The sequence below is a fragment of the Chamaea fasciata genome, unplaced genomic scaffold, assembly GCF_029207755.1.
Source record: "Chamaea fasciata isolate MVZ Bird 193981 ecotype frontalis unplaced genomic scaffold, bChaFas1.0.hap1 SCAF_3, whole genome shotgun sequence".
Lineage (NCBI taxonomy): Eukaryota > Metazoa > Chordata > Aves > Passeriformes > Sylviidae > Chamaea > Chamaea fasciata.
The window spans coordinates 31,753,401-31,766,333 of NW_027094088.1; the positions used below are offsets into that span (position 1 = coordinate 31,753,401).

Below are 12,933 nucleotides of genomic sequence, written 5' to 3' on the forward strand. Positions count from 1 at the left end.
CCGCCGGGCTGCAGGGAGGCAGTCCCTGGGCGGACAGCCCGGTAGAGCCGAGCGGGCAGGGCCAGCACGTCCGGCGGAGCGGCACGGAAGGACTCCCAGGAATGCCCGCTGGGAAACCCGGCGCTTCCCACCGCTTCCTCCCGCGCGCTCGCCTTCCGCCGGGGCCGCTCGCGGTTGGCTGCCGGGCGGCCCAACCCGGGCCCGCGTGGAACGGCCCATCGGCGGCACGGGGTGGAAATGTGCGGCGCGCTGGCGCCTGAGCGGGCCCTTTCCGGGGCCGGGCCCAGCGTCTCCCCCCTTGAGGGGAATGGTTCGCCCTCGTCACGTGGGGCGGCGGCGGCGCGGCGCCGGCGCGCGGCTCACGTGCTGAGGGCGGTCATGGCCGCGCTGCTGAGCTCCGCCGGCTGCCTCCGGGCGCTGCGCCCGCGCCTCTCGCCGCTGCTCCCGCCGCTCCTCCGCCCGCCCGCCGCCTCCGCCCCGCCGCCCGGCCCCGCCAGGTGAGACCCCGCTCCGCCGCGCTCCCCGGTGGGGTTTGCGGGGCCGGCTGAGGCTGCGCTCCGCACGCCCAAGGGCACTGCCGGCCATGCCGCCGGGCCTTGCGGTGCCGCCCGCCGGGGCTGCCCCGGGGGCTCCGAGGCAGCGCTCAGCCCGGGCCGGCCCAGCGCCCCCATCGCGTGTGCGCGGCCCCGGGGTGAGCGCAGGGCAAAGGCCGCGAGATGGGAGCCCCGCTGCCCTCGGGCTGAGCGGCCCGGGCCGCCCGCGCTGTCCGTCGCGCTGGGCTCAGCAGAGCCCTGAGCTCCGGGGGACACGGCCGTGGCGGGCACGCCGTGTGGAGCGGGGGTCCAGGGAGAGGGGAAGGCCGGAGGAGATAAGCAGTGTTGGAGTGGAGTTACTGTCCCTGGAAGCGGTCAAGAAACGACTGGACGTCGCACTCGGTGTTCTGTTTATGATTGACAAGGTGGTGGTCGGTCACAGTGCGGACTCGATGATCTCGGAGGTCTTTTGCAACTTGTATGAGTTGGTAGTTCTGTGACTGACCCTGGGTACCCGCACAATTGGAATCTGGGCTTCCTCTTCGTGCCCTCGGGCTCTGCTGTGTCTCTTGTGGGGAGGCGCGGCTTCATTTCTTTGCCTTGGTTTTCTCTCCCTTGTGTCCCGCAGGTAGGGTGGAAAACTCAGTCTGTCCTAACCACGTGTGTGCATCCGGGCTGCGGTTTTGACAGCACTTACATGTGGTTTTTGCCCTGCAGGAAGCCTAGAGACACAAACCTTCATTAACACAGTTACAGACACATGTGAATTTATGAGCTGATATAAGGGCTTAGTGCTCCCCAAGTTGTTCTGTCTCTTGTGTCGTGTTACATCTCTGGTGGTCCCTCTAGGTCAATATAACTTAATTCCTGGTAGAATACCGTAACAGTTTTCTGCCATTCTAAATAGATAGATATGTTCAGCAAAGGACTTGGTGAGTTCCAGAGCTCGTTCAGAAGAAGGGATGGGAAAAGACAAGAATCAGAAATGGAGAACTCCTAGAGGGAAGTCTCACTGTTAAAATAAGGACATTGTTGCTAATTTCCCAACTGTTAGTGCTTATTAGTCTTATTTTGGGGCTATTTTATTGGTAGCCTGGCCAAAATCTTACCTAAAAAATAGTTTTCTATGGTCTTTAATCATTGAAGTGTATTAGATGCCAACAAATGCTTAAGGTGGTGTGAAGCTTGGAGTGAACCAGGAATATCTGATTTATAGCTGGCAACAGAACCACACATTTAGTTAGCTGCAAATTATCAATAAACCTTTCTTCTTTCTAGTAATTCTTTTTTTCTTTTTTACTCAACTGGAAGCTTAATTCCCTAATTTAATTTGTTGTGGGAAATAATATTCACCAAAATTCATATGTGACTTGGTGAAGGGACAGCTACTTTTTTGACCCTAGATCTCCTTTTCTGGGAAGAACTTTAGAAGTGCTTTATGTGATGATATTTTGGTTCTTACAGCTGAGATTTGATTTATTGGTTGTTTCCGTTTCAATATTTTTTTTTCTTACACCAAATCATACTTAATTTCAAATATAGATTTGATCATATGTGGGATAGTTCAGTGATCATGCTGAAAACTCTTTTGAAACTTTTTGTACATTCCTCCTGTCCAGTAGCTTACAATCTCCCTGTCACGCTCCTGTCTATTTCGGCATCCTAGTGCACAAGTGGTGGTCTACAGCCAAAGTGTAAAGCAAAGATAATACTTACAAACTGAAATTTCATGTATAAAGCATACAAGCTAATTTATTTTTTTACCTTAAATAACTTTTTTTTTTTTAACTTAAGCCCTAATTTCTGGAACTGGACCTCCTTTAAGAGCTAGACTGGCATATGGACAACATTTGGCCTTACTATACCTGTTGTTCAGGTCTCAAGATTATTTTGAGAATGAGACGCAGTCTATTTGGAAGAGTAGGGAAAGACACACCAGTTTTAAGATGAAATAAATAAACAGGAGTAATCTAGCACTTTGCAAGAAAATTATGTCAATAACTATGTTTCCATGTGTGCGGCAGTGCTTGATAATCAAAAATGCAGCCCCACACATGTGCTTGGTGTAGTCACTTTAGCATTGAACATAATAAAGTCAGTTCAGAGGCAAGTGTGTGACTATCATTACTATAATGGGTACAGAAAAGTTGCAAATCTGTGAACTTCTTTAGAGATGTGAAAGAGCAAACATCACATTCAAGCTGAGGTTTCATCAAAGCATTTATTGCTTTGATTTTTAATCTAAGCCTCCTTGAGAAATGAGTTGGGATAGTAGATGCATCTCCTAATGGTTGAGAAGTGTTTCGTAGCAAGTCAGATTTAAGAGGAATTTACTCTTTCACTTGGCCACCTCTCGTGTGAAATGTGAAATATGTTGAGCTGCATGTTGTCACTCTCCTGCCATGCAGTTTTATTGAAGATGAATGATGGCAGACCAATCCAACAAGCTTCAGATCTACAAGAGCAGACTTCAGCAATGCTCTGATTAACAAAATCAGCTGTGGTACAAATGATTTTCTGGAATTTATAGAAGCTTCACTAGGGGAGAGAAAAGCCTGAATTTGCTGTTAGTGTCTGACTGTCAAGAATGGTGTGTTCTTGAATTGTCTCCACTGACAAGTGTTTAGAGGATATTTTTGAGTTGACATCAGGATATTTGGGGGGGGGGGGGGGGCTTTTTCTGCATGCTGTAGGTGATGATGTTTAGGTTTGATATGACAGCTTTCTGTTGTGGGAAAGTTAGTGCTCAGGAAAAGGGCGTTGGCTCCATTCTTCTGACACCCTCCTTTTGCTGCCCACCTTGTCTGGCTCTAAATCAGGGAAGGAGGCTCCTAAGGCATGTAGATCATGGAGGTATAGCTGAGGAGGAAAATCAAGGTGAATTAATCCAATAACAAAATGAAATCAAGCTAGCAAACCTGCTCCAGTGTGGGCTCTTCTCTCTCCAGGCCCAAAGGTTCTGCCTTCACAAGTTTGCCTCTGTTCTCAAAACTGTATTCAGCATAAAGCCAAAAGACAGTTCCATACTTGCTGCTTTGAAGAAAATTAGCTCTAACCCAGGCACAACCAGCACAGAAGCAACTTGTAAGAATTCTTGCCTCTTGATCCTTTGTGCTGTGTTTCAAGTGTGTTGGTAAGATGGGAGAGCAAATATCCTTTGAAGAAAGGTTTCAGATTGGGGCTGGGGGGGGGGGATGGTTTTGATTAAGTCATAAATTAAAGACCCAAATGATTCACGGCTTAGTGAATGGTGCATTTTATTTATTTTTTTTTTAATTACCTGTAAATGAGTTATTTTTGGCTATTCACTGTCATATTCAGCAATCCATTACCAATGGACAAAACTGTAAAACTGAATGCTTAATGAAAGCATAGAACTGAATGCTTAATTACATTAGCAAAATGATAGAAGGAAGGGTCATCAAATGCAGAGGAGGCATAGAGTAGGCTTGCTTTTCATAATCCTCTGTTGTAATGAAGTTGCGTAAGCTGCACTGTTGTAGTTGTTTTAAGTGTTTTAGTGGTGGATATAAAATATCTAGATACTTCCAAGAAATCACAGGATCTTGGAGGTGTTAAGGTTGGAAAGGATCTCTAAGGTTGTTGAGTCCAACTGTTGAATGCCAACTTCACCACTGAGCACTTCATCCACCTGTCTTCTGAACACTTCAGGGAAGGTGACTGGCAGTTCCCTGGGCAGCCTGTTCCAATGCTTGGCACTCTTTTCAGTGGCAAGTTTTTTCCTAAGATCCTAAGTGTGGTGCAAAGCAAAGGTTTTCTCTTTTACTTCTTGTGAATCACTTAGGCAATTTTTTAGATATTCTCTGAGAAACGTGAGGTTTGTCAGTCTACGTGAAAAGGCATTGATTTTTCTCTCTTAGAAGATCCTGCCATATCTCACTGAAAATACTATAGAGTGGCTTGAACATTGTGGCCTTTTTGCGTAGCTGATCATGGCTAACAGTACAAATACTGTTTTGACAGTCATGTGAATCATGCTGGCATCTCAGGTGGTATATTTAGTGTTATGTTTACTGAATTTAATGTTAGATCTGGAGTGCTTTTATGTACACTAATGAATTCTAACTCACTGAAGTTTGTCATTACTCTACTTTGAACATGACTTGATTTTGAGACCTATTTCATGCTGGTTTTTGCCTATTTAGTTTGGAAAGGACAAAATATTCAACTTTTCTTAGAAAAAGCACAGCAACGAGCTTATTGTGGCTCTGATAAAGGGAAGCAAATATCTAATATTTACAGTTAATCGTGTTTATCTTCATTTTTTATACAAGTATGTAAATAATATATGAATAAATATGTAGCTGAATATAAGTATTTTTTAAATGTCTGGAATTGGTCAAGTTTTATAGAAAGTAACCTTTCTGCTGCTGCAAGGGAGAACATGAACATCACCTAGAAAGACGGGACTTTTTTCATTCGGGCTGGTGTGTAAGATGTGCTCCTGTAGGAAATTAGAGGCACTGCCTTAAGTCTGCTCTAGCAATGTGGAAGACATAAGTATGTGGGTACAGCACTGGGATTCCTACTTAAACCTTTGAAAACAGAAGAATTTTACTGGTTGACTTGGTGTAAATTTCTCCATCCATGCTTCATCTCTGCATCAGTTTTTCTGTGAGTTTATCTTCAGCTGCTTCCCCAATGTTGTGAGCTAAGGTGGAGGTGTGTCGCCCTGATTTTTAAGCCTTCTGATGTTTCCATTTTCTACTGGAGCTTTCTCAGGCTTGTAACAAAAACAAAGACTGATATCTTGTATATAATATATTCCTTCCAGGGGAAAGGACAAATTGATGGACTTGTGGTTTGACCAGTGGGGTCAGAGAGGTGTTAACCTCATCCCCCAATCCCTGTTCAAATTCCAAAAACGATATAAGTCAAAATTTCAAAAGAAAGTATTCTTCTTTTTCTCGCTCGCAGCCCGACAGGTGAGTGATCTTCTTTTCATGTCCTCTAGTGACAGAGGTGGATTTACCACTTGCTTTGGGATTACAAATGCACAGTTCACCTTTCCTGTGTCCTGTCTGCAGTTGTAGAGACAAAGCTGAAAATGGTGTAAAGGCTCCAGTATCTGAAGGCTGCTTCTAATCTTGTGATTGTGGGAGTTGGAGAGAGCTGGCTTCATAGGGCTCAGTATCTCCTTTTGAGCTTCTCCCAGTTCTGAAGCATAGTAGAGAGAAATCACACATTTTGGGGAAGAACCAGATTGCTCATTCAAACAGATCTGAAATTTACTGGGCAGCTTTACATGCTTGCAAATAAAGTGTTTCATGTAGAGAAAATCTTAAAATGCCATCTGAAGGTAATTGATGAAAGTAAATACTTGGCACTCATTGCAGCTCTTGGGGAAGCATTTAAGTCTGAAAAAAGTTAATTAAAATAATAAAAAAAATTCAGTTCCATCATAAAACTGTGTAATCACGCATCTAGTACTGAGGCAGGATCAGAAATACCGAGGTCATGCATGATAATTTTTTTCCCTCTTCCTAATCTTACTTTAGAAGCTTCCAAATGAGAAAGCTTGACTGAAGTGTCCTGTTCAAGTATTTCATTACAATTAATATTGCAACCGTTAGTGTTGGTTGTGTGATCCCTGATGGATTAGGTTCAGTTGATTCTGTGTTTGGAGAGTGGGATGGGGTAGATGAGTCCTTTGGGTCTTTCGTTTTTTTTTTTTTTTTTTTCTTCATAAACACACCACAATGAAGAGATTGTTATCTGTATTTTAGCTTTGTTCCTGGTTTTCGGAATTGAGAATCTGAAGTCTTTTTGCTTAGCAGTGCCTCATTCCAGCCCTCTGGCCTGCTCTACTGTACCGGTTGTACCCCATTTTAAATTTCTGCATTTGTGTTTTGTCCAAAACACACAACTTTTTGTCGTCTGTATTGAAGCTGTTATTGCACATGGCTTGTGCCAGTCTTTTCCTAGTTGGGTCAGGAGATAGCTTCACTTACACTGCCCCGCAGTGTTCCTGGTTCTACAAGGAACCACATTTTAATTTTGTATACGTATTTAAAATGTTTGTTTACACAACCACTGCACCCATATTTTGTAACTTGAAGTACATTGTATCTCCTTGTTTTGCAGGTTGTCAGGTAAAGTGGTGCCAAAAGCCAGGATATCTATCCATATTTTTTATTAGGCTTCTGTTTTTCCCACAACTTTCATGGATTTTTCAGAGTAAATCTAAAGGACTGGAGTTTGAGTAAGATCCAGTAATTTGCCTTCAATACAGCTTAATGTTTTCAGAAATTATTTGAGTCATGCTTCTGTATTCTCACCTACACCCCCATTTCCATGTTAAAATTAGTACTGATAGTTAAAATTAACAGAGGATGGTTGCAATTAACATTTCCTGAAAGCCAAACAGTGTATGAGCTGTCATTTTTTCCCTGTGAAGAGGTAATTTCTAAAATCATCTTTAGTAAATTTGGCAGCCTTTCTTGCTGCCTTTTCAGGTTACTTCCTGACTGAAATGGTTAATGTGGCCTTCTTGATTTTTATCCTTGCTTTTTTTCTGCTCTCCTTAATTGTGTGTTTTTTTCAACTTCTGAAAATTAAAGATACCTGATGCACAGATAACTGCCTCACTTTGTTAGCTTCCTTCTGTGTTTCATGAACTATAAACTTTCACTATGTTTATGTATGTTTCACTATGTACTGTGTTCTCCTGTCCTTTGCCTGGTTGCCTGAAATAAAATCTAATGCTGTGTCCCTTTAAGTTGGTCTCTTTTTTGGAAGCTGACTTTCTGGTCTGCTCAATCTTTCATCTTATAAAATAGTGAGTTCTTTTTGGTCATTTTCGGGGTTTTTTTGAGTTCTTAGTTGATTTGTAGTGCTACATACCAGATTCGAAACAGTAGATGCTGCAGCTTCATCCAGCTTTTGAAGGCACGGTTATTTCTAACAAATTCTTATTATGGGATTGGCTTAACATTACACAGCTCCTTAGATAGTGCTAAAAGTGTAATTAATTCAAATGCTGAAGGCCAAAATGTGATGAGATACGCCTGAGTCTTACACCAAATATATTTCAGATTTGTGACGATAGTTTAGGTGGATGCCAGTGAAGGTTTGATTTCCTCAGGTTGTTTTATAATCTCGTCCTGTTTGCACCTGCTTGTCTTAAAGTGAAGCTTGGACTCCCATATTGCCATTCTTTACAATGTCTTTAATCAGTGTAAATTAACAGAAGCACCAGTACCATAGTTGGTAATATTGGGGGGGATTGTAAATAGAAATGTCCAGTTCTGCTCACCTTTCAGAAGGTGAAGTTATTGTATAAAAAGGACACTTTCATGTAAGTCGGTGGTGTTTTACAGTGTGCAACTGCAGCAATTGACACGCTGTAATATTCTAAATTTAGGTTATAAATAGCATTGTGCTAAATGCTAAGCAGGAGAGTTTGGTAGCAAATGAAACTTTAGAGTTTTTTCATGCAGTTAAGTAGCTGATGTTGAGCATACACATGCTGTTTTTATCTTCACACTTCATCTGATGGCACTGTTCAAGTACTTTAAAATATTTGTGACTTCTGACACGTGGAGGATCTTACAAAGATGGCTTTCTTAAATCAGTGCAGGACTTAAGAACTGTAGATACCAATTGGTTTGTGGTTAGAAGTTTGCTATATGTCATAAGATACTGTTCAATAATTTGAAAAATACTACAGAACATTAGCAGGTTTTTATGGGGAAAGGCATTTCAATTCTAGCCTGAAGCACAAGAGTCTTGTCCACTTGTGCTTTAATTGTTAATCGAAATTAAAGTATAAATTTCTGTGTTACATACAGAATTTGTATTGTTGCTGCAGCTTCCAGAGCATTTTTCTAACCTTTCTGGAAGTATTCTGAAAAGCTTTCAAGTAGCTCTTTTAGTGGGTATATAAGAGTGGATGATACCATTTTCTTTTTTTATTTATATCTTTAAGAAAAAGAACTTGCAGTCATTGCAGTTTCATTCTTCTAGCTATCCATTGGCTAGCTCAAAATTGGGTGTTGCTATTTATGTGTTATTGAGGAGTTATTTAAGTTCTAGGCATCTCACTTGTTTGTTAAATCCTGGAGGAGTTAAAATTTAGTATCTCACTGTTATTCTTACCTTGTGCTACTGGATTTCATGCTAATTAGTGTAATGACTTCTGTTTGCCAAAAGTGCCCTGTGTCTGATTGTAGGAGGCCATAGAAGAGGAAAGTGGGGGAAAGAATTGGGGAAAATGAACCCATGGGAATACTTTCAGTGAGGCATGGCATGGCATTGCTAGTAGCAACAAAAAAGTCTGATGTTAATCTGACAAGGTGCTTTCCATGAAAAGTAGTGTTTCAGAGCTTTTTTTTGGTTTTATTTCTAGTTTCTCTGATTTTAGGTACCTTTTCTTTCTCAGTTTCGTTTTATTCCTGGTTAATTCTAGTGGGTTCTGAACATTTTGAGCTGTTTCATCTAACCTGATGAAACAGTGATTTTACTTCCTTGTTGAAGTAGATAAATTGGTATTGTGCTCGCTTTGCGAGTGAAATAAACTCACAAAGGGATCTGAATAAAATGAGGGCTAGCCCAAAGGGATTGGTAGGAACTTGCCACTCAGGAAGTAGAACTGAGACTGAAGGAGGGGATCTGTCCTTTTTTTTCAGACACTCTTCCCTTCTTCAATTCTTTCTTCCTTATCCTTTCCCTAGTGAAATACCATGCAGATAGTTAGCTGGGCTCTGGGATGTTCTTCAGGAGGAAACTTAAAAATGATAGGGCAATGTAAAAATTGCCTTCTTGAAAACGGTAATGCCAAATAGTACTGATGTTCTTCATCACTGAAGGATTTCTTAAAAATCAAATATCATCTATTAAACAGTTGTCATGATTCCATTGGAAAAGAGATTCTGCTTCAGGCTACTTGTAGAATTTATGGTCTGCTGAGTTACCAAGTCAAGAGTTCAAACAGCCGGCAAAAATTTGGTCTCTTGGGCTACCTTCTGCTCACAAGAGGCAACCAGAATGTAAACCACCAGTGTGTACTTTGTACCCCAGTGATGATTTCTCTGCCATTTTGTAGCTTACTAAAACAAACTGGAACACAGAATTGCCACCAGCAAGCTTTTCTCCTCCACTGGACTTCTCTCCTTGGGCCTCAAACTATGACTGCTTGGTGAGAAACCAGCCAGCAGACAGAGCTGTGAAAAAGCTTCAGTGGCAGGAAATTGTCACGCAGAGAATGTCAGCACTCCTGGCTTTTAGGCTGCTGTTTCACAAAATGTGGAGCCATTACTCTACAGGACTCGTGGAGCACCTGTAGCAGCAGGGAGTGCACACTTGGGGTTTTGTGTTTTTTTTTAAACTAGTCTAGAAATAGCTTACAGAAATTTAGCTGAAGAGTTGTCTGAAGAGCCAGAGATGAGGGAGGGCAATTTCAGAAGTTGCTGAATCTTGGTTTTGGCACCCGGCAGATATTACTTTTTTTTTTGTATAGGATTCTGGAGGAGGATCATCTGGTTTATTTTATACAGTTGTAAGCACAGTTGAGAACAGACTTCCTGAAATGCTTGTGTGTAATGATGATTTCACCTGCACGGGCTGTTCATAACCTTGGTGTGGCACACACTATGTTGTTCAATTTGTTCTTAAAAAAAGGCAAGTTTTGTTGTTGTTGGTTTTTTTTTTTTTTTTAATCGCTTTGCTGGAAATAAAACCACTTTCTCATTCTGCTTCGTGTTGTCATATTTTTTGAGAAAATAAATATTTTAACAAATCTGCTGGTGATGGATGTATGGTGCACATGGCAGAATGGGTGGATGCTTCATGCTGGTTATTGTCAATTCTGTAAAATGTGGAATGATTCTGTTGGTGTTCAGGCCATTGTTGTCTAACACACCGACCTCTGCATTAGCTCTTGTGCACTTGACTTGACAAGGAAGGTATGATTTGCTGCCTTGATTTACTGAGTTCTGGAAGATCTTTCTGTGACTGTTCTTGAGATTTTTCTAAACCTTGTGAGAGCTTTAGTGAGTAGCTGTAATGGGACAATAGACTTTTATAGCACTTGGATGACTTCAAACTTTTTATTTTTGTGGGAGTATTATTTGAACCATTTAATTCATGAGGTGAAAATCTCAGAGAAACGTGTCACTGTGAGAAAATGTATGACTGATTTCTTAAGTAGAAAGACACTGAAACGAATTACTTATGTTTGTTTATTTTAAAATGGAATGTTTCTGAGACTGTTCATCAGCAAGAAATGCATTATCTTTCTGACATTGTGTGACTAGTCTAGATGCAAAATGACTCACAGAATTGTAATTTGTTTGTTTCTGTTCAAGCAGAAACATTGTGAACCAAGTAAGATTCCTTACACTTGCACCTAAAGAGGAAAAGAGTGTTAAAGAAGAGCCAGTTTCAGAAGTTCGAAGCAGACCGACCTGGCAGTTTGACTGGGCATTGAATAAAGTGGATAACTCTGTCAGAAAAACTGGCCGTGTCCCTAAAGCTCTTCTACTAAGAATCTTCCAGGAAGTGAGCAAAGCAGGTAAGTTGCTTCCAGTTAAGTCAAAATAAAGCTAAACTTCAGGCTGCTGTTTAGCCAAGGAAATTAATTCATCAAGCCAAGGAAATGAATTGAGTGTTCTGATCTGTATTTTGTCTTTGAGTGCTGTTTGATCTGCTGTAGATTTTGATGGACAGGTTTTAAATGCTTTAGTGATATTATTTTGCTTTGACTGCTCATGTTAGCTTTTTCAAGTATTTTAGTCTTTAAGAATTTATAAATCTTATAGAATTGTATTTTTAAGGTATGTTACATTGCCTTACTTATTGTCGATTTTTAGTCTGGTAGTGCACTTTCCTCATGTAACTGTACTGTGCTCTCTGGGCAGGGATCATGCCTGTCTCCTTTGCACAGTATGTTTTTAAAATGTCTGTAATGAACCATGCTGCCCTTAAGATGTTATTTGTTTCAAAATGGAACTACAACAGGGAAGTGTGCAGGTGATCCACAAGTTTCCATGTTCCCCAGTAGCTGTGGTTATTCATGACAAGAAAGCTTCATTTTTTTGAATAAAATAAAACCAGATAGCTGAGGCATTGTCCATTCTGACAGATTCAATACCTCTTTGGCTAAAATATGCAGACTACATTAGTATTTTGCAAACCAGCTGCCACATCTGATGAGGTGTGGTACCAGTTAGGATGAGTCAGTGGTGATATTTAAAGAATACACTTGCTAAGTATTACTGCCAATATTTATCAATGGCAGCATGTATTGTTTTGCTTAAGTTTTAAACTTTGCTGTGTATTGCACTGGGCTGTAATGGCTTGTCTAGCTGGCATTGTGCTTTTGAAAGTTTTGCAGTTTGCTGTTTAAAGGCTGAACCTTCAATTCATGTTCTTTCTGTTGAATTTAGGGGTTTTTTTGGCTTACGACATCCTTTCTGATTCTGACTGCTTTGTTGTTTTCTCAATGTAAATCTCTAATTCGCGAATGTGGGTTGACAAGAATTTTGTGTCTCTAAACCTCTCTTCAAGTAGCTCTTCATGAACCTTGAATGGTTCCACAGTTTCTAAGTCATACTAACAAAAATCTTAATCCCTCGTGGGGTATTCCTTTGGCTTTGTAATTGCATTTAAAAATAAAAGCACTGAACCTCACGAATGTTTTAGCTAAGGTGCTGTTAGAATAAATGACAAATACTACCATGGGAAAAAATTGTCCTTGTTTATTAATTAATAATGAAACTCGTTCAGCAAGAGTGTGGAAAGTTAGTGTTGATTTGTGCCTGTTTGTATTGTTTCTCCGTTTCTAATTACAACACAAAAAATACCTGAGAAAGGCGTTTGAAGTAGATCTCGATGTGCATCTCTCCATGCTCACACTGCCAAAAGTTTTTGATTTTCTTTTCCCTTTCAAGGTACTAGGTTACTAGTAGTTGCAGCCCTGGCATTATGAAACTGAGGATGTGTTGGCATTTTCATTACATGTAGTAATTGTGTGCAGGGATTTAAAAGCTGATCAGTTATGAATTGATGATCATACTCAGCAGCATGCTGCTTTCTAAAGAAACTCATTTTTATTTGAGGTTGCTGGGTTTGCATCTAAAGATGGGATAGGAAAAAAAAATTGTCTTCAGCTAATTGGGTCATCTGTGATAGATTCTGCAGTTCTGCCTTAGCCTCAGGAATAGCAGTGTTTGTAGTTAACTTTTTGGACATTGTGTGACTAGTACAGAAGTCAGAAAAGGCTGATAAACTTAGTTTCCTTTACTGGTCTCTGGATGTAAATTTTCTCATTTGTTATGTATTAAGTATGGGCAGAACTGGAAATGGAAATTCGACATTTCTATTGTCTCTTTCTACCAGTTGTGGAGTTGTATGGAATTGTTATGAAGTATTTTGACATTTT

At 41.0% G+C, this 12,933-nt stretch overlaps 1 protein-coding gene across 2 annotated transcripts in view; it reads left to right on the forward strand.

Annotated features, from left to right (window-relative positions):
• The first annotated feature begins 352 nt into the window (after nucleotides 1-352).
• The window catches only part of LRPPRC (leucine rich pentatricopeptide repeat containing), an 87,802-nt gene continuing 75,221 nt past the window's right edge, over nucleotides 353-12,933 (forward strand). Inside the window, exons 1-2 of one of the 2 annotated variants that reach the window (XM_066178501.1) lie at nucleotides 353-497; nucleotides 10,859-11,064. In XM_066178501.1, coding sequence (XP_066034598.1) covers nucleotides 379-497; nucleotides 10,859-11,064 — 325 coding nt within the window. In that variant the 5' untranslated portion in view covers nucleotides 353-378. The remainder of the gene's footprint in view (nucleotides 498-10,858; nucleotides 11,065-12,933) is intronic. The other variant, XM_066178502.1, reaches the window with a different exon arrangement.